This window comes from Lissotriton helveticus, chromosome 11 (genome assembly GCF_964261635.1).
Source record: "Lissotriton helveticus chromosome 11, aLisHel1.1, whole genome shotgun sequence".
Lineage (NCBI taxonomy): Eukaryota > Metazoa > Chordata > Amphibia > Caudata > Salamandridae > Lissotriton > Lissotriton helveticus.
The window spans coordinates 925357684-925379908 of NC_136072.1; the positions used below are offsets into that span (position 1 = coordinate 925357684).

At 43.3% G+C, this 22225-nt stretch overlaps 1 protein-coding gene across 6 annotated transcripts in view; it reads left to right on the forward strand.

The window, feature by feature from the left end:
- The window catches only part of HORMAD2 (HORMA domain containing 2), a 644485-nt gene that overhangs the window by 502317 nt on the left and 119943 nt on the right, over positions 1–22225 (forward strand). For all 6 annotated transcript variants that reach the window (XM_078667231.1, XM_078667236.1, XM_078667233.1 and 3 more), the window contains one exon: positions 2583–2734. In XM_078667231.1, the coding sequence (XP_078523357.1) occupies positions 2583–2734 (152 nt within the window). The remainder of the gene's footprint in view (positions 1–2582; positions 2735–22225) is intronic.

The window sequence follows — 22225 nt, forward strand, 5'->3', positions numbered from 1 at the left end:
GTCCGATAGCGAAGGACCCCATCTTGGTATCGATATGGACAACCCGCAAGGGATGTCAGACCACTGCGTGCTGGAGTGTCTGCGTGGAGGGACCTCAGCGTCACACGTCAGCGTGTCAGCATGGAAGTCTTTTTCTCCTCTAGTTTTACCCAGTGAAGATTTGGTCATTATATACCCGAATCGTACCCTTAGGGGTTTTTTCCCTTTATGTGTCATTGTACTTGTGCGCATGTTGGCCAAGGATGACGATAGTGGTGACCCTTATTCAGAGGTATTATGCAGAAGATGGTAATCCTGCTGTGATACTGAGAATCCTCATGCATAATAAATGAGGCTGGTTTTGAGAGAAAACCACATGACATTTATGCTGCACCTAACTGGGTAAAAGGTCAGCGCCAGAACCGTTATGTAGAACAATGGTAGTACAAATGTAGGTAAAAGGTCGTAAAACTACTTAGGCCTCTATCGGGGGCATTAAGATTCATAATATGTTATAGTTTTTGTAATTATTGTAGTATTGTTTGTGAAATTTATGTATGTTTTTTAAAGAATGTATTCACAAGAAAGTACATATAAATTGAACAACATAAAAATACAAAAAGGTTTTGTCTATAGAATGTGCGATCTAAGCTCAATACAGTGGTTGTATATTTGAATGTTTTTAACGCTTTTACTTGGTTCTTATGTTTTTATCTTTTATTATTATGATGCATAATCGAATAAAGATTTCATTAATTGATTGAGAAAAGCTTTTGGAAAATAAATCACGTTGAAATTAAATAAAAACATCAATGAACATTACTGGGTCTCTTCACATTGGATTAACTCCATATATGAAGGTAAATAGGTTCAGTGGAAAGTGTTACAAGTGATTTTTTCCAGGTATCTCCACTGGGACATCTTTGACAGTTGGAACTGATGAGGCTTCATGCAGTATTTTTAATAGAGCGAGCTCTGTGCACAAGACAGATGTTCCCACTGCCATCCGTTAGTGCAGGAAGTGCTCATCACACATTCCTTCATGGAAGAGCTTTTCCTCAGTCTCCTGGAAGCTTCCATCAAAGTGTTCCCCAAAGACCAAGGAGTATGTACTTCATAAAGGCCAGCCTCCCTGCTAAAAGTGGATACAACACTTTTCACAGGATTTGTGGCACATAGAGAGGGCTTTCCTATGCGTGGATTGATAAACCTTGATTAAGCTGGGTTTATACCAGGGAGCGACAGCAGTGACAATACCAAACCGATTTTACATGTAGTAGATAGCGTAAAGTAAAGCAAGAAAACTGAGCTGCTATATCACTTCACACAGAACACTGAGAATAGTAAAGCGGGAGGGAAAGTTACTTCAGGTAAACTTATTTTAACTGGCCTGTGGATGCAGGAGGGGAGCAAGTGCTCACAAAGCTCAGCCGGTCAGTGACAGAATTGATCCATTAATACACCGCTCCTTCATTACTGGATAACGGACACCTGATTATCTGGTATGCTATGATATGATACGATACAGTGCAGTACCGTAAGGTATTGCAAGGTATGATATGAACCAATACGATGTATGATATATTCTAAAGCAGCCAGGTTGGTGTATTTGACAGTGAATGCATCCATGTGACTGTTAAGGGTACCCACATTAGAGAATGATTTCTACAGATAAAAAAGTTTTGAAGCAATAATCGTTCTCAAAATAAAACATTGATACTGGACTCTTAGCCCTTACTCAAAGAAATCTTGTACATTTGATGTCGTGCTCGAAGCGTTTAATCCCCTCACCAAGGGCCAGATGTAGGTCGCCAATTACCAGTCGGTAACGGCCGATTTCGTCCGTTACCGACCGGTAATTGGTTTTTGAGATGTAGGGGGCCCGAATTTTACCGAATCAGTAAATTTACAGATTTGGTAAATTTACCGATTTGGTAAAATACCGAATCGGTATATGTACCGATTCCGTAAATCCAGATGTAGCTGGCACCTCAAAGAGTGCCACAGGCCCTTTAGGAGTCTGTATTTACCACCCAATCCTATTGGGTGGTAAAATACCGAATTCCAGTGTACATGCACATCTGTGCATGTACACCTATCCCATGTGACACACAGACATGCCCTTAGGGCATGTATATGTGCCACATGGCACACAAGCCTGCAATTGGGGTGCTACAGGGTGTCAAAGTGACACGCCGTTCCCCCTGCCAGGATTCGGTATTTACCGATTCGGTAAATACCGAATCGGTATTTCTAATTGATTCCTATGGGCTTCAAGGCCCCTTAGGAATCAATGGGAAATACCGATTCGGTATTTACCGAATCGGTAAATACCGAATCTTACAAATTCGGTAATTGCAAAATAAAAATTACCTACATCTGCCTACTTCCAATTTACCTACTCTTAAATACCGATTCGGTATGATTCGGTATTTAAGAGTAGGTAAATTGGAATTACCTACATCTGGCCCCAAGTACTCTAACATGGCATGTCTCTTTGCCCCCTGCTCTATTCTCAGATATAGGGGTGTTGTGTATGTCCCACAAGCATAATTGCATCTGCAGTAACTGTGTATTATTCTCTTATGGGTCTTTTTCTACAGTGAAGGCATGAGGTTAGAAAGCATTACAAGGTGTCAAGAAATAAAAAATGCAAGTACCCTGCTGACCCGAAAACTGTATATGGTGATGCAGAACCTTGGCCCGCTTCCTAATGATGTCACCATGACTATGAAACTATTTTACTACAATGACGGTAAGGTCTGAATCATATTCCGAGAGCTGTTTTTCACCATTTCTTAAAAAGTGTATTACGAAAGAAAACATGTAACTTTTTAAAATTCATTGTCTTAAACAAAAAAGAATGCGCAACAGATCATGCCAAATTGCCACCCGACTAGAACAGTATACGAATCTAACTTCATACACAGAAAATCTAAGACTGGACCCACCTCTCAGTCTACGCTCGGCTTGTGCACCCTATGCTGCCGCTTGGATTTTCAGTCATTCTGGAGCACGGCAGCTTTACAGTTTTCTCAATAATTTTTCTTGCCATTGCAGGTTTTTATCTCTTCCGTAAAGCACCCCATACGTCTCCCAGCTGCAGTGGCGTAGCAAGGTCAGGTGGTACCCGGTGCGGAAAATTTCTTGTCACCCCCGGTGTGACAAAATGGCAAAAATATGTGTTTATAATACATATTTTTTGCCATTTTGTCACCCCCTCAGTGATGACAGCCCCCTTCCTACGCCACTGCCCAGCTGCCCGCATTAGCAAACGTTACAGATACAAAGAAAATAAAAATGAATAGCATTATTAATTTGTCCACACATAGATTTGTAAAACAAAGCTAAAATAGGTGGAATAACGGCTAGAGCTGCCGACTTTGGACTTGGGGAACCAGGTTTGAATTATGTCTTAAACGAGCATCGTTTGATTCTGGGCAATCCATGGTCCATTCCTGTGCCTTAAAAATGTGTAACGTGTGGTTCATTGCGCTCTCACGGCCCTTTGAACTAGTTTGCGTGCTGTAAAACTGCAGAGATATCCAACTACTCAATCAATATGAATCCGTTCTACTACCTCATTCCCCGTTGTTCAATTAGTAATAAAAATTTCCATACTGACAAATTTACCTTATCACCATTCTGTTTCCAAAATAAAGGCAGTCTGAAAATGTATTGTTCCACTTTCCTACATACCTACTTGACAAATACAGTGCAAACTTTGTGCTCCTAAAAGTTAGCAATCGAAAATATGCACAGGTGTCACAAGCAATTTTGTCAGGACATGAGGCGCGAAGTATGCATCATTCTTTTTTATTTCAAAATGCATTAATCCTTTAACATGCTCCAATAATCATAAGTGATTTAAAAAAAAAAAATATATAAATATCCAACATACCAGGTAGCACCAAAGGAGGGAGGCCACAGGAAGCACTAGTAGTTCAATTCTTTAATGTCGGAACTTGATCTTTGTAAGTACTGAGAGACATGGCTCTCCTATGGCTTTGATAATAGCATATAATTTTTGGAGATATTGACACCAGCTTTGTGCAAATTTGTATTCCTTATGTTTAACAGATAAGAGGAATTTAAAGTGACGTGGAGAATTTCGACTTCCGGCTGGAAGTTATTGGTAATGATATGGCGTGAAACACTGAATAACTTAAGATTGGAGATAATTTTCTTATTATAACATAACGGGCTTTAGCACATTTGGCACACTCTTACCTGTGGGGAACTTACTGGTAACACTATGGGTGTTGGTCAGTGATGTCATCAGTGATGTCACTGACCATGTCATGAATGATGTAATATGTGACATCATCAGCAGTGGATTGCGGGCGTGTGAATTATATTTAACAGAACTAACTATAACGTAGGAATTTAAATGGTTTTGTACGAGTGAACTTTCCAGCAAAATATAACAGCCCTGAAACCTATGTTTTTTTCAGTGAATATATGTATATATATATATAAATGGGTGTGCTTTGCACTTATCCCGTGAGACGGGATGATGGGGAAACAGGGGTTTGGGGTGTGGAAGTGTATTATTACTCAAGTATTATTGTTAATACTTGTGTATTAATTAATATTTAGTTTTACTGATAGAAGTTTTTTTACATACTTTTTTTTAATTAATAAAAAGTGGTTTGCACCTGTTGCAGGGATTATGCACAAATGCAGAACTATGTGCAGGAAATGGGACTTTGTTATATAGGGACTGAGTCTTCCCACCACCTTAGTGCTCACAAACCCAGGACCGACTAGCTATAGTGTCTCACTTGCTCTCCTACTCATTCCAGGAGAAGGTTGGCTTGGATGGTATTTTGCCAATCCAAGGCAGTGGTACTGTGCCTGGAGTGGCAAAAGGCTTTGGCCATTTTACAGTGCAGCATGCATAGCACTGTGCTAATCCTATGCTTAAAGACTTTGGTGTAGAAATGGCAAAAGACTTTGTCCCTTTCTATCTCGGCGTGGATGGCACTGTGCTAATCCTACGCTTAAAGACTTTGATAGAAAAGCAGACATTTGAGGTGAGCAAATTTAGAGTGTCACTGGTGTTGAGAGTGCTCAATGCTGGAGCTGCTTTCCACCTAAACTTGAGAACTAACCAGAGTTCTCTGCTTCTTTTTATGTATAATTTATGCGTCCCTGTATGGCTGAAAGGGTTTTGTTTTGACTTATACTGGGTGCTTCCTTGTGTCTGGACAAAGCTATACCTCTCTGAAGAGCTCAAATGAAAGTGAAACACATGTCATGGGTTGCTTTTATTAATTTCAGGTTGGCTTGGATAGTATTTTGCCAACCCAAGGCTGTGGTACTGTGCCTGGAGTGGTAAAAGACTTGGTAATTTTACAGCTCGGTATGGATAGCACTGTGCTAATCCTATGCTTAAAGACTTTGCTGTAGAAATGGCAAAAGACTTTGTCCCTTTCTATCTCGGTGTGGATGGCACTGTGCTAATCCTACGCTTAAAGACTTTGATAGAAAAGCAGATGTTTGAGGTGAGAAAATTTAGAGTGTCGCTGGTGTTGAGAGTGCTCTATACTTGAGCTGCTTTCCACCTAAACTTGAGAACTACCCAGAGTTCTCTGCTTCTTATATTGCCTAAAATATAATATTAAATGTGCTTTGCACTTATCCCCTAAGACAGGACAATTGGGAAACAGGGGTTTTGGGTGTGGGAGTGTATTATTACTCAGGTATTCATTTTAATACTTGCGTATTAATTAATATTTAGTTTAACTGATAGAATTTTTTTTAATTAATAAAAAGGGGTTGCCACCTGTTGCAGGAATTCTGCACAAATACAGAACTATGTGCATGAAATGGGACCTTGGTGTATAGGGACTGAGTCTACCCACCACCTTAGTACCCATGTACCCAGAACCGACTAGCTATAGTGTCTCACTTGCTCTCCTACTCACTCCCGGGGAAGCAAATGATTAGAAAGCCCAGAACACAAAACTCCCAGTTCTCTCAGGAATCACGGTAACAAGAAATACCTTTTCGCTTACTCTCTTGTACTCGTCCACAATAAGATCTGACTGAGACACAAAACAGTTTAAAATATTTATTTTAACTAACGTGCCCTAACAAGCAGTATGCGAGCCACAACAAGCATGAAAATGCATAGTACAAATATTGCCAGCATAGCAGTCAGTCCATAAATTATGAAGGGAGATGTCATCATTAAAGACAATGGAGAAAGGACCACAGTGCCTAACCTCCCGCCCCTTGCTAAGAAGTATTATTATATAATAGAAGATCTCTTGGCTTTGTCAGCAGATCCCATGTCTTAGCATATAAATGGTAGTTCTACATCATGGGCGCTTGTCTCCCTGGAAATATCCCTCTCCAAGTGTGTGTTACCTATTCGTGCACCCCACTAAAAACCCAAGTACGCTGCCCAAACAACAGCTGCATCAGTATGTTTTGTCTAAGGGCTAAGAACTGGCCAGTAAAAAATAACAAGGGACATTTTTGTTCGACCTTGCACATAATGTTTAGTCATAATCCCAGGAACATGCAGAGAGCAAGCACAGCGATGACTTCTCATGTGAAAGCAGTCTTTGAAAATATTGCAAAAAATAAAGACGTATAGTAACGTGTGCAGAGCAGCAGGCAAGTTGCAACGTGCTCATGCTAAGGCAGTGAAAATCGACAATGTCCCCATGGGCCACGTGACACCCTCCCCTTAGCCAGGGCGTTAGCCCTTGCAAGAAATAAAAATAAGAGGTAAACAGAGGCAAAGCGTCTTTGTTATAGGCCAATTTGTGTAACTTTGGGGAGAGAAAAAAAAATGCCAGGGTAAAATGTTCTAAAATGTTGCCAATTGGGCACTCAAAAATTGCTAACCATTCATAGTTAGTCATCAACTTCAAAAATGTGGCTGGTAAAGCGGAATTCCATGAATTCCAGGACGTTTTCTATTCCTTCCATCGAAAAAATGCATGCCATCCAGTTTAGTAGGTCGAACGAACACACATGCTCCTGATATCCAGAAGCCATTAGGAGCATCTCAGGGCAACCTGCGTTAACTTCGAAGAAGCTGCTGTCAATGAGGCACTGCGCAAGAGCACAGGTACTCAAGTCTGTCGTTGGTCCAAGCAGAGGATCACACACCAAACGCATATCCCTGGCACATACCCGGACATGGGCCTTTAGTGGACTCATTAGCAGCTCGTAATCCAGGACAGCATGTGTGGTATTGGACAAGCAGACATCCAAGGCCCATTGAAAAGGGCATTGTAGGCAGTGAAACACAGGTCGCACGCAGGTAAAGTAGGCATAGGGGAAGGTCAGTGTGAGGAAATCTGCCCTGATCCCCAAACAGTACCTTCGCTTGGGTCCGATTTCCGACAACCGGAGTCGAGACGCAACCCTGAAGGAAAACAGAGATCTCGGCCATTTCGGGAAGATAACCTACATAAGTCATTTGTTGCCACAGGATTAGACGGATTGGTCGAACTCGGGGCTGAGAGACAGAGCTGACTCTGGAAGGTGAATCCAGAAGGGAGTGAAAACAGACAGAGGAGGACCAAAGAGGGAAATCCTGGAATCTCTGGAGCAGAGCAGAGACAGCCTGAGAAGAGCCGGCATACAGCCCAACCAAGAAGAAGGAATCCGAGAGGATGGCGAGGGGTAGGAAGAGGCAGAGGGGTGGCGCAAAGAGTGGTGGTGTTCACCGGATGATGCAGAAGTGCGGCCGCAGCTCAGAGAGTTGCAGACTTGGGTCCGCTTTCCGACAACTAGAGTCAGGACACAACACGGAAAGAAATCAGAGATCACAGCCATTTCTGGAAGGTAACCTACCTGTGTCATGTATTGCCACAGGGCGAGATGGATTGGTCGAACTCGGAGCTGAGAGGCAGAGCTGACCCCGGTAGGTGCATCCAGAAGGGTGTAAAAACAGACGAAGGAAGAACAAAGAGGGAAATCCCGGAATCGCTGGAGCAGAGCGGAGACAGTCTGAGAGGAGCCGGCATACAACCAACCAAGAAGAGGGAATCGAAGAATACGGCAAGGTGGAGGACGAGCCTGGAAGGGTGGAGCGAAGAGTGGTGGTGCTCACCGGAGGATGCAGAAGTGCAGCCGCAGCTCAGGAGAGTTGCGGCGGAGCGTGTAAGTCCTGATGGGATGGGTGGGTAGTTATTTTGGGAGAAACACGTTGAGAGGAAATGGGAGGGGGGAGCACTATGGGAAGAGCACCAACACATGTTTGTACCAGTCCTCACTGAAGCACCTCCCGCAAACCCTTCACCACTGATTCGCTTCTAAGAGAAACTGCACTATTTTGGCACATAACAACGACGTCCATGAAGTCCCCAATGCCAGGCTGACAACTTTATTTGTTGTGAGCCACGGGTAAAAGACCTGCAGAATATTCTGACAGGTGATGGAAGGTCCATTCCTACTATTACCTTTCTTTCTGCCTTTTTGAGTTAAAAATCCCCCTGTTTAATCCGATGCAGCAAACGGGTGAGGTGAAGGTTGAACGTCTCTCACACTAGACCCATTTTACTGATTGCTTCTTCTTGTCTTCATTTCCAAGCCTCTGGGAGGACCACTTTACCAGGAGACAGTCAGAAGAAGGAGAAAGTCAGCCTGAAGGAAGAGGAAGAACCGTGATACACTGAGGAGTTCCTAAAAACTGGGGTTTATACTTGAGAGACTTAATAAAACTACCACCATTAAGAAATATATACAGCCTCCGCATCTGTTTATCTACCCTGCCTTCCCACAGTCAGCCAGTAATCGATGGCAGAATATTCCACTGGCATAGAACCAAAGAGCTGCCACATAAGATCATGGTACAGTTGCAACTGTACCGGGTTTGGCAGCACCACAGATCGAGCATTGATTGCGAAGCAGTAATAGGAGAACCAGCATGCCGCTGACTAACAGGAGCACCAGGGGAAACCCTCCGAAGGCGCTGGAAAAATAGAATGATTAAAAGCCAGAATAACTACAAAAATAGTCTGAAAGGAAGAAACAAGGCCGGATCCCACAAGTTAAAAAAAAGTGAGCAAGGCCTTCCGTATTAGACGCATTGAATATTTGGTGTATTAATTCCCCAAAATGAAGTTGGAGATTCGTGTTTAGCAGCGAGTTTATCTTGCTTGTGGTTCTTACCACCTGCAATTCAAAGGTCTCTTGAGCTGATGTAAGAGCGACTTCTTGTTGAAACAACAGTGCTTTGAGTCTCCTTAGCTTATTGAAATCTGTTTTCAAAGTCAGAATGGAAGGCCAAAGAGAACTATCTACTGCGGCGGTGGAAATAGGACATTGCTGCAACATGTAACTCTCTGAGAAACTGTTAGTATATACGGGATGCCAGCTCTTAAGCTGCAGCAATCGTGGTTATTCAAAATAAGATATCTAACGTTAGAAAGCAAAGTTAATACAGGAATAATATCCGGGACAGTGGTACCTTTAAAAAAGCAAGCTAGATTAGGGGCCGTAACGTTACAGGCTCCAGGTAGCTTAACCTGTTTACAGACTAGAGAATGTCCTACTGTGGAGTCACAATCCTCCCATGTAAGGAAAACTTCCTTTTATGCATGTGCGAAAGGTAAAGACCACAATTTGTGAATAAAATGATTGCCTACGGGCTAATATCTACCAATCGGGTATTGTTTCATGCACATTGTTAACTGAAAACGTGAGATAACCTTATGTATTAACTACACAGCTGAATCAGTCTTGGCCACAGAAAACGGTAACTGTTCTAATTGTTTAATATGTGATAACGTTTATGTGGCATCTTTCATGGACATTAATTTCTGTTTATCAGTCAAATTAAACGGAAAAAACAGTTCAGAAGCATTCAAATAATCTGATGGTACTTTTCCATTTTTTAGTGTTTGCAGCGTCCACGCAAACTGCATCACAGAACGTAACTGATTTTGACCATGATACAAAACAGGCACTCCATGTTGAACAATGTCAATGACAGAAGAAACAATATTATATGAAGTATATATCTGGGAAGACAATGTATTAATGCTGTTATCGAAAACTGCAAGCACTTTTTCCAAATTAGCCTGGTCAATTTGATGGAGGCGCCGTGCAGCTTCCATCTGAGACAGTTTCCAAATTTCATTATATGCTGAATAAATAAAATGTTTTGTTTTAGGGGCCTTCGCACCTAAAAGAAAATCATTTAAATCAATGTCACCTGATAAATGAGAAAGGTGTTGTTTCACAGCCGACAGTGTGGAATGTTCCAACCATTGCTGACCTAATTTACCTACGGAATATGTGGTAACTGTATGCGAATGTGGGAAACGTGGATCAGGTCTACTTTGTGTAAAACCCTTTGTAGTATTCAAAAAACTTAATTGACATGCATTTGAAGTTGTCAGCCAAACTAACCATCCCAAGGGATCAATATGAGTTGTGTGTGCCATTTTAAAATAAGACCTCTAAGTCTTCAATTGTATAGTTGGTAAGTTTTTGCCATGTATCATACACAGCTAATGATGGAATGGAGGGTATATTTAGATTTGTGGTTGTTGCTAAACCAAAACAAGTAGTCTGTTGTACGGTGTCCTTTAAAAATACAATTTGAGACGGTATTAAACAAGCACGATGCAAAGTGTCTGTGCCCTCCACTTGACAATCTTCAGTACCCCAAATGGATTTTAAATCAATTGTGTCCTTCAATGCGCATAACATTTGTTCCTGAAGTACATAGATTAAACTAGTTTAGTTTGGCTTAACATACATTTGGATTGGGGCTGCATCTTCAATTGATAAAAATAGGACTGTGGGTCGGATAGCTTGTATCCAGAAAAATATACAAATTTACTTTGTTGGGTCTTTGAACTTCCCAGTACCGGTGTTGGGAAATGCTCCCATTGGGTATAATTAAAAAAGGGTCTCTGTGTTTTCGTTTTGTGTAAGAAAGTATGGCCATAATGTTGATAACAAAATAAATCTACGTAATTTTCCGAATTTACATACAATTGCCCCAGTATTGGAACTTTGATAGATTCCAATGCTTTGTATCATTCCCCGTCGTCAGCCTGGGAGGCTCGGTAAATAGAAAATACCATAGCAGTATGTACAAAAGAGAAAGAAAGGCCTATGCCTCGTCTCATTTTGTAGCATATCTACCTCTTTTTGTAAAAGAGACCAACATTTTGCAACAACCAATCGGATTAGCCTCACCCCATAGAACCCTCATGAAAGAGCCTCAGAGGCTCAGATTTTGTATGTATGTATGTATGTATGTAACGCATACTTGTAGAGCGCAGACTGTCACCCAGAGGGTATCCTGGTGCTTTGACCCTGTATATACCTGCGCGAAGCGCCATTACACTGCCCTAGGGAAAAGATGGCATTTAAGTCCTTTTTTTCAAGCTCCTCAAAGAGAGTGGCAGAGAATTCCAACTCCAAATTCCATTTTCTACCGCACGTTGTGCTAAGGGAGTCTCCACTGAGCTCTGCTCAGATTTCTCTTCAACTTTTGGATTTCAACTGTCAGGAAGCTGTTTCCCCCCCTTTTTTTTTTCATCATCAGACAAGAAAAAAAAAAAGGAGGCATTAGGCGAATGGCCCTCATAAGATGGCATTTTCTGCCTGTATCCGGACCACAAGTTCTAGGTAAGATAAACGTAAGGGTCCGTGAGGACCGTCTTTTACCTTGTTCCGGAAGCTAAAATCTAGAACAGATCCAGTCTCTAGTATGATAGTGATGAGGCCTCGTCTGCTGTGTCTTCGTGAAGATCTGAGAAGGAATACGATCTCACCCAGTTTCTGGTGAGCAGCGCACTCAAAACGCCTCAAAAGACCTCCCATGTGTCTGAGAGGCGCAGTCCAACTAAATCTCCTCACTGAGGTGTAAAGGAAAGGATGGGATTTACAAAGGAAATTCCTCAAAAAGCCTCTAAAAAGACCTCCCTGGGGTCTGACAGGCACAGTCCACCTGAATCTCCTCACCGAGGTGTAAAGGAGAGGAAGGGACTTATAACAGGAGAAACTGTTGTGAGGAAGTCTAGCTGAAACCTCCTCTCTTCCTCGACACTGTCGACTACGCTGGCACCGTCGACTCACCACCGTCGACGGCACCGTCGACGACATCGTCGACGACGATGGCAGTGTCGACGACGAAAGCGTCCACGACTATGCATTGTCGACGTCGACAACAGCGGCGACGACGATGGCAGTGTCGACGACAACAGTGTCGACGACAACAGCGTCGACGACGACAGCGTCAACGACGATGGCGGTGTCGACGACTGTGATAGTTTAGCAAATCATTAAGTTAAGCATTAGCAGAAGACATCCAGTTTTTTGACCTATATTGCCTGTTTTACGGAATCCATTTTGTTTTTCTGTCGGACATTTTGTACGCCATGTGCTCTGTCCTACCTTCCTGTCAACTGCTCTTGAAATCTGCCTAGAGACAAGATAGGTTTAGTCTCGTCTACTTTGCACATGCTCAGAAGAGCATACAGCTGTCCCTAGCATGTAACTGTCAGGATGTGTTTACTCCAACTAGCTAACTGTTAGCTCCTCCCACTTGTCGACTGTGCATTTTCTGTATGACCTTGTATGTGCCTAAAAACAGCAGCTTGTACTTGTACCGCCTTCTTTTGAGCCCCTGTGTGGGTATAAAAGGACCCAGCTCCTTCCAGTCAGTGTGCTACCTCATACTATACCGAAGGGTGTTGTGTGAATGTAGTTCCACCTCATGAGGTTTAATAAACTCTGTCTTTTCTATTCCAGTTTCTGTGCCAACTTCTTACTATTGGTCTAAGGACTCTGAGCAGAGAAGGGTGAATCCCTTGTACTAGTAGGCCTGGCTGGGGCTTGCTACTACACGACAACAGCGTCGACGACGATGGCAGTGTCGACGACGATGGCAGTGTCGACGACGACAGCGTCGATGACGACAGCGTCGACGACGATGGCAGCGTCGACGACGACAGCATCGACGACGATGGCAGTGTAGACGACACCGTCTACGACGATGGCAGTGTAGACGACACCGTCTACAATGGCAGTGTATGATGGCGGTGTAGACGACACCGTCTACGACGATGGCAGTGTAGACGACACCGTCTACGACGATGGCAGTGTAGACGACAGCGTCGACGACGATGTCTACATCATTTACGACAACCGTCAACTACAGCGTCGACGGATATATTTAAAAAAAACAAAAAACTTCTGTGACATCAACATCTCAAAGGCAGGGAGAACAGCCTGTGACAGAAGGGCATGATGTAGTTACAGTGCCAGATGATGATGATGATGATTCATCTGATGAGGACCAGAATGAGGGACATATCCAAAATCCTGAGGAAGAATGGGACGATTATGTTACCCCAGATACGGCTTCACCATCCCCGGACCTTGTGCATTCGCCTCCCGCGGACATAGGAGGCTTCCATAATCCTATGGAAAGAGCATATAAAAGATTTGGCCTTTCTGTTCCTGTGGTACAATCAGACTGTTTCCTGTATGGTTTTAAATAACCTTTCAAGACTCTATCCGTTCCATTCCCATAGTAGAGCATGTTTGGAATGAAAGCAAGAACGTGATGCAGTCTCCAGCTACTGTAACTCTGGTTCTATCGCGTCTGGAGAAAGAAAAAATATATATATATATAAGGCACCGGAGGACAGTCTGGCCTGTCTTATTGGTCAACCTAGACCGGACTCAGTTATTTCTCAGGCGACCCTAAGAAAATCAAGAAACCCGACGGCATCCCTGACTGCACCGCCAGATAGAGAGGGCAGGCACAGGGACAATGTAGGCAAGAGCTTTTCCTCTATGTCTAGCCTCCTTGTTAGGGCCTCGAACGCACTAGCAATTTTGGGCCGATATGATCGCCAAATGTGGTGCGATCTCTCTCCTTTCATTGATCTGCTTCCAGTGAGTGCCAAAGCGGAAGCGAGAAAGATCCTGGAAAAAGGTGAACGATCTTCATCTGAGATGATAGATTGTGCAATGGACATTGCTACAACGGCTTTTCGTGCCTTGGCATGTTCAGCGGTCCTGAGGTATCAAGGTTGGCTGAGATGTACCTGGTTTTGCCCAGAGGTGCAGAATAAAATTCTGGATCTGCCCTTCGATGGAGATGTGCTGTTTGGCAAGCATATAGATGATGCTTTACAAGACATTTTGAAAAGATACCAAGACGGCAAGATCTTTGGGCACACTTCAATATTGAAAAGTACCTTTCCGGGGTGCTAGAGGAGAAGGTGTCTCTAAATATAGGGGAGGTTATCCACATCGCTAGTCCTCCTATTCACAATCCTCTCAATCATTCAAGCCTCAGTACTCTCAAAGGCAAAATCAATCGGAGTCTTTCTCTTGCCATTCTTCAAGAGGTAGACAAGGACGTCAAGGGAGAGATACTTCTAAAAGCCAATAGCGGCTTCCTGGCTCTGCCTACTGGTCCTTCACCCCTTGTAACACCGATGGGGGGCAGGATTACACATTTTCTCGATTGCTGGAAGTTCATAACAGATCGGTGGGTCCTGAATATCGTTCAATTTGGCCATACACTAGAACTCCAAAACCTTCCACCTCCCGGAACTCCTCGCGCCACAAAATCAAAACACCTGCTTCTTCTCCGTCTCGAAGTTTGTCAACTGCTCACCAAGGGAGCGATAGAACCAGTGCCTCTTTCTCAAAGAGGAAGAGGGTTCTATTCCAGGTTTTTCCTCATCCACAAGACGGAAGAAAAGTGGCGCCCAATCTTTGATCTGAGGAAGCTCAACACCTATCTCATAAAACTCTCTTTTCAAATGGTCTTTCTTCAAGACGCCTTGCGTCTTATGTCTTCTAAATCCATGGGACTCTGGATCTCCAGGACACATATTTCCACGTTCCAATCCACCCAGCTCACAGAAAATATTTACTCTTCACAGTAGCCAAGAGCCACTTTCAGTTCAAAGTACTGCCGTTCGAGCTCAGATCCGCTCCGCAAATATTCACAAGGGTGTTGGCCCCGGTAGCAGCATTCCTAAGGAAACAATCGCTGGAAGTTTTCCCTTACCTAGACGATTGGGTGATAAAAGCTCCATCTTCTCAAACATTGACAAGGGCAGTCGAAAGTTACATCCAACTTTTCAATCACCTGGGTCTGCATCTCAACAAGGAAAAATCAGTCTTTATTCCATCCAGGAGGGTCAAGTTCCTGGGCTCCATTCTGGATAAAAGAAGCTGCAAGGTTTTTCCTTCGGAAGAAAGACAGAAAAAGCTAATCTTCTCTGCCAAAAGAGACGATCCCTGTCAGTTCGTCTATACAAGTTTTTCCTAGGATCAATCTCATTTTGCATACCATTAGTTCCGCATTGCAGACTGCGAATGCGCCCCTTGCTAGAACAACTGAACATGCAAGAACGCCAAGTGGAAGTTTCTTTCAAGGACAAGATAAAGGTCACTCCTCTCATGAGAAAAGCAGCAGGCTGGTGGGCTATCAAGGAGAACATCTAGAGAGGTCTCTCTTTCAGAATGGCTCCATCCCCTCTGATTTTAACCACAGACGCCTCTATGGAAGGGAGGGGCGCAGTCTTACAGAACCTCCAAGTGAGCAGTCACTGGGACGCAGAAGTGCGTTTTCTTCATATCAATCTTTTAGATCTCATAGCGATTCGCCTAGCCTTGCAGGCTTTCAGGCCGAAAGTTCAAGACGCAACCGTGCTGGTCAGGACGGACAACACAATGGCCATGCATTACATAACCAAGCAGGGAGGTACGAGGTCTCATCTGCTCTCGAAAGAAGCCCAGGGAATATGGGAAAGGGCAATTCTCCACAATGTCGTTCTTTCAGCGGGACATCTACCAGGCACTTTCAGCACAACAGCAGACACCTTGAGTCATCTGAAATCGGCCTGTCACGAGTGGGAATTCGATCAAGACATTCTGGAGGAAGTGTTTCAACACTGGGGAACGCCAACAATAGAACTGTTTGCAACTCCAGAAAACAGAAAATGGCGACTCTATACAAGCAGGGATCACCATCGAGGGTCGCTGGGGAATGCTCTTTCAATGTCTTGGTTAGGCGCATTTGTTTACGCCTTTCCTCCAAATCCCCTAATCCCACGGCTTCTCAGGAAAATAAAGATGGAACCTTGCAGGATGATCTTAATATCACCAGCGTGGCCTTGCCAATTCTGGTTCACACAACTTCTGCTTTCTCAGGTCCATCCATTTCACCTATGTTCCATTCCATCTCTATTAACAATGTCCCAGGGACAGGTGGTACATCCAGATCCTAGTTCTCTCCATTTGAAGGTCTGGCTCCTGATCACAGAGAGTTCCACAGCTTAGATATCCCTCAGGAATGTAGGGAGATATTAACTCAAGCTCGCGCACCAATTACAAACAGAACCTATCGTGCTTCTGCCTGTGGTGTCATCGTGAACACATCCATCCATTCTCTTCAGCTCCTTATCAAATACTGCCTTACATTCTATCACTGGGTAAATCAGGCTTTTTCTCATTCTTCCATCAAAGTACATCTGGCAGCTATTTCAAGATTCAGAAGAACAGCTTCTGGTCCTTCTCTCTGGTCTGCTAGAATTATCAAACAGTTCCTGAAAGGTCTTTTCAGGGTTTTTCCCTCCAGTGCGGCCACCACCTTCGGCTTGGCATCTCAATCTGGTTCTGGCTCATCTCATGAGACATTCGCTCGAGCCTATCCACAGGGTAGACTTAAAATTTTTGTCTTGGAAATTAGCTCTCCTTTTAGCCCTCACTTCAGCTAGGAGAGTAGGAGAGTTGCAAACTCTATCCATTTTAGAACCTTTTCTACAGTTGAAAAAGGACAGGGTGTTTTTAAGGACCAATCCAAAATTTTGTCCTAAGTTCCCTTCAGATTTCCATTTGAACGAACCAGTGGTTCTAAAGTCATTCTTTCCTCGACCAACATCCCCTGCAGGAAGGTCTCTACATTCTTTAGATGTCCAGAGAATTTTCAAATTATATCTTGAACGCACAAAGGATTTGAAGAAATCATCTCAACTTTTTGTGGCTTTTAGTGCACCTCAAAAAGGTCTTCCTCTCTCAAAACAAGGAATCACACGCTGGATTTCAAGTGCAATTCATTATTGCCACCAAGCGGCAGGAAAGTCGCTGCAGAGACATGTACGAGCTCACTCCACAAGATCAGTTTAACCTTCGGCAGCTCTCTTCACTGGAGTCCCTATAAAATACATTTGTAGGGCAGCTACATGGAGCAGTGCCCATACATTCACAAAGCATTACTGCCTGGACTCTTTCATAAGGAGCAAAGCGGCAGTAGGACAAGCAGTCCTGAGGAATCTTTTCCAATGAGAGGTGAGCTTCCCCTTCTATCCCTCCTTCCTCGATTGCACATTTTGTATCACATAATGTATCTGATGTATTGTTACAAGGTATATGACTGTCTTATGATTACGGTTATGCAGAGATATTGTAATACTCATGTAGCAAAATGTGCACTGGTGACTTACTGCTAGCTACTCTGATACTGGGGCAAGAAAACAAGTTACTTACCCGTAACTTTGGTTCCCCAGTATTGGTAACTTTCATAGATTCCCTTGCGCCCACCCTCCTCCCCTGGGAAAGCTGAGCCTTCAGCAAAAGTGGTTACTGATACACAACGGCTGCGAAAATCTGAGCCTCTGAGGCTCTCTCATGAGGGTTCTATGGGGTGAGGCTAATCTGATTGGTTGTTGCAAAATGTTGGTCTCTTTTACAAAAAGAGGTAGATATGCTACAAAATGAGATGAGGTCTAGGCCTTTCTTTCTCTTTTGTACATACTGCTATGGTATTTTCTATTTACCGAGGCTCCCAGACTGACGACGGGGAATGATACAAAGCATGGGAATCTATGAAAGTTACCAATACTGGGGAACCAAAGTTACAGATAAGTAACTTGTTTTCATCTCCAGTGTCAAATGCAGCACAATATTTTAAATCAGAGAATAATGAATGAACGTCAATAACTTCCCAGTCATCAGAATGGATGTCGGGCAAGACCACATCTCCTAAGGAAACGCAGAAGACGTATGAAATGTTCAAAATTTCTGTCGGCCATTTATATCCAAAGCAACTTTATCCCAGACGATACCATTAACAACAGGGAAAGTTGATATATTGACAAAGGCTTGGTCTCTTTTCATTATGTGGGACGATGTGTGAGGGGCCAGAATTCCATCAACAAAGATCACAACAGAGCGTTCAGGTAAATAATGGCCATTAATGAGCAGAAAAAAAACACAGACACAAATCCGATCCACATGATGAGGAATATCATCGTAAGCACCATCCAGATATATGTCCAGGGTGGGACCAAGTAAGTCTTTTTGAACCAGGAGATGAAGACACTGGTACGGTTAAGGATCTCCCGCACAGAATATGACGAGGAAGATGTGCCAGAGGAGAAGCTATTACAATCCATATAATAACCACTGGACCTCAGTTGAAACAACTGTGGATGTGCTGCATCAGATGTATCAGGTATGGTACTCTCAGGAATGTAATTTATGATTTCAACTGGAGGAGAATCATACTCAATATCCACAGGAGTGGATGTAGAAGGAAAAACTGGTAATAATTTGATTGAGGTTTCCATCTCCCCTTGTAATTGCTGGGGAGTAGCCGAAGATACAGAGACCGTCGGGTTCAGCAAAAGTTCTTGCTGTGGAATACTTTGAGGCATACTATTCAGTATCGGCCATATAGTGTAACTTGACATGTTTGATTGAAATGTAACGATTCTACTTACGACTAGGTAAAGGAGGCAGGATCACAGTGCGGGTGCCTTTCAAGCCAAGGACTGTGACCGGTGCACGGTAGGATGAACCAAATTCCTTTTAGTTTTCCACCTTTTCACAGACCACATCTCCAACTTTAAGAAGCTAGCCAGAAACAGGAATCAGCACCGCTGGATCTGTAGAGGGAAGCAGCTGGGCTCTTGCTTATGAATCAAAATCTTTTTGTAGACCCTGTAACATAGCACAATGATTATCTACGTCAAAGGTTGTGACAGCCGCCACAACGTCTAGACCATCAAGGTCTGGCACAAACATCATAATGCCAAAGAGCACCCTTAGGCCTTCTAGGGAGATTATTTAGTGCACGCTGGACTCTGTACAAATGAATCAGCCATCCCCTGCCAGTACCTGAGACTCTAGCTGTCAAAGATTGCTTTAAGTCACGGTTCATCCACTCCACAAATGAATTGCCCTTGGGCCGGTATGGAGAGGAATATTCCACCTGCAACCCCAGAGACTTCATCGCCACCTGGTAAGCCTCAGAGGCAAATGCAGGACCTTGGTCAGAATAGAAGATGCCACAAGCAAATGTCCCGACAAAGACATGCAAATGTTTAATGTCAGTTTGAGCATCAGCACTATGTTAGGCCAAACCCAAAGGAATCTAGTGCATGAATCCACTGCAACCAAGATGTGTTTAAATGTAGTGTCAGAAGTCAGTGGACCTCAGTGATCAAGATAAATGCAGCCAAACAACTGATTAGAGATGTAAAGCTGAGTAAGTGGTGGGTGTGCAACAGTGGAAGGCTTAATTTGTTGACAAATGTCACAAGAAAGAACATATTTGCGTGCCTGTTGCTATAAATCACGCCACCAAAAACGCTACTGTAGTAAAGAAACAGTCACATTCACACCAGCATGTGCAGAAGCAACACCTTCATGTACGGCGATGACCAAAGAAAGTCTGCGGTCCTCATTGGGAATCAGCCGATCCCCCATGGACGGAATAGTAGCAAATGGAATTTGATCTGTCGACAAGTGATGTGTGTAACATGAAGGAAACCTTGGGGAAACTCTGTTCCCTCCTTTGTAGCTGCTAAGATATCATCATCAATTTTAGTCATGGACCTAGTGACTAATGCTACAGAACAAGTGACTAATGCCGATTTGGCTGCCTCATCAGCCAGTGAATTACCAACAGCGTGTGCTCCCACACGTTGATGGTCCAAAGTATGGATAACATGTGTGTGCGGGAAACATTCCTTAAGAGCGGCCACTTGAACCCAAAGCGTTTTATGCTTAATTGCCCTACCTTTAGAATCACGGAAATCATTTTGCTTCCAAAAGAATAAGTTGTCATTGAAGGACCGTACACAGTAAAACTAATCTCACACAATAAGTGTAGGAATTTCTGGATCAGCAAATTCAACAGCCAAAACCAAAGCACGCAGCTGTGCCAATTGAGCCGTGCAGTCAACAAGGGACTGTGTGTGCACCAAGGAGGATTTAAAAGCCCCATCCACAAATGATCTGCTACTAATGCTCATGCTGTCCAATAAGTGTGCTTAGAACCAACAGCTGGCTGCGCAGAACCATCAGTGTAAACAATGCATTGGTACTGATCAAGAGGAATTAATGACAGAGTGGGTGAACTTGTTCATATTGTAAAAACTCCTGTGTCTGTAAAGACGGGTCAAAGATAAATTTGACATCAGCCGACGTCAATGAACTAGCCCATTGTATCCAACGTGGATGCATAGCTTTAGTGTTCGGGACACTAGCTTTCGTAACTGCCTCTAAAGCAGGTACTGGAGAGACCATGAAAATGCGTTTACCCTGAGCCAGAGAGTGTTCTTTCAGAAACGCTATCAGGACAGCCATCACATTTTTACTGTAGGAGAGAAACTCATCTCGGCTGCAGTGTACAAATGATATTTATATGCAATGGGGACTGCCTCTCCCTCATTTAACGTTAAGTAAATGAAACCTAACACGCCTGGTACAATCCTTACGACCAAATTTGTAGATTTATCACATGTCAACAAGAAGTTGGTCGCAAGCAGATCAGACAGTAAAGACCAAAGAATTGCGGTATGTTCCGGAAGCCAACAGGAAGCAGAGAAAGAAGATTGTATCAAAGAGTAAAGCGGTTTGATACACTGGTCATAATCAGGACAGTATGTTCTCCCGAAATTCAGGAAACTCAGCATTGATTGTGAATTTTTAGGAGTAGAAGGAGGTTTCAATTGAGCACATTTCACCAGAAAGTGGGGACCAACCCCCTACCTTCATTGGTGTGTTTGTAATCCAGAAAAAGAACAGCCAAACAGGCAGTAGGTGACTTGGCAAAGTCAAATTTGTATCCCAAATCAGCAAAAGACATTATGATGCGATCCACACGTACAAAACGCGGTATCAATTCATCATCTGTCAAATAAATGTAATCGACATGAGAGAATCACATCAGTGTCAATGTCATGCAAAAGAGACACTATGCATACCGCAAAAGTGCTGGGACTATTCTTATACCCCATATGCAAGTACATGTATACCTTTTGGGATTGCCAAGGGTGCTGAATAAGGTTCAGTTATGGTTTCAGAAGCCAAATTGTAACTGTAAAATCCACAGAGGGAGGATGAGAGGCAATATGATTAGTACACAATACGAAGCAGAAATAAACAGGTAAAGACAATCCATATTAGTCCGTTTGAAGTCTTTGCCTTTTATTTCAAAAGCGCTTGGTTTGCATCCTTAACGACAGCCAACGTGTTTCACCCAAACAAAGGGCTTTTTCCAGGCAAAGTCCTGTCACTGTCCACAACCTGTCAGTGCCCCTTCCAGGCACGACATTTTCAGCATCACTCTTTGCTCTGAAGAAGCCCTTTGTATGGGCGAAAAGCGTGTCCATCACTGAATTAATCATGATGGGAATTATGATAAGACCACCACTGTGTCCCAGTGGTTGAGCAGCAGCTCCAGCCGGAGCCACTTGAATGTTACGAGACATGAACTGAATGACAGCTCTATGTACATTTATCAGCGTTGTATGTAATTGACGTAGCTCAGTGACAGGAACATTAAGATAATTTGGATGTGGTGTAAAACCAGCCAAAACGAGCCACGTGGCTCCATCAACTGATAAGGGACCTAAACGGACCACAGAAACAGGGTGACCAAGGGCACCATTAAACCATATGGTATGCTCTCAGGCTATCAATGGAACTTCAAGTAATCGATAAGGGCAATAATTCTGCAGTATGTTCATGAAACAAATTATCATTCACATCCACTGCAGGAAATGTAACCTAAGAGTAGAAAACCTTGAAGCGGTAACCTGCATCCGCCTCGACAACAAAGATAGTATCAGCCCCTGCATTAGGGACTCCATGTTAAGTCAAATGGGCTGTAACCACAGCGAGGTTAGGCACCGTAATAGCGACTGCCATAATAAAAGCAGAATAACAAATCAACTGTAGCTCATACGCGGGCCAATAAAGAAAGAAGAACCTTTTAAAATTC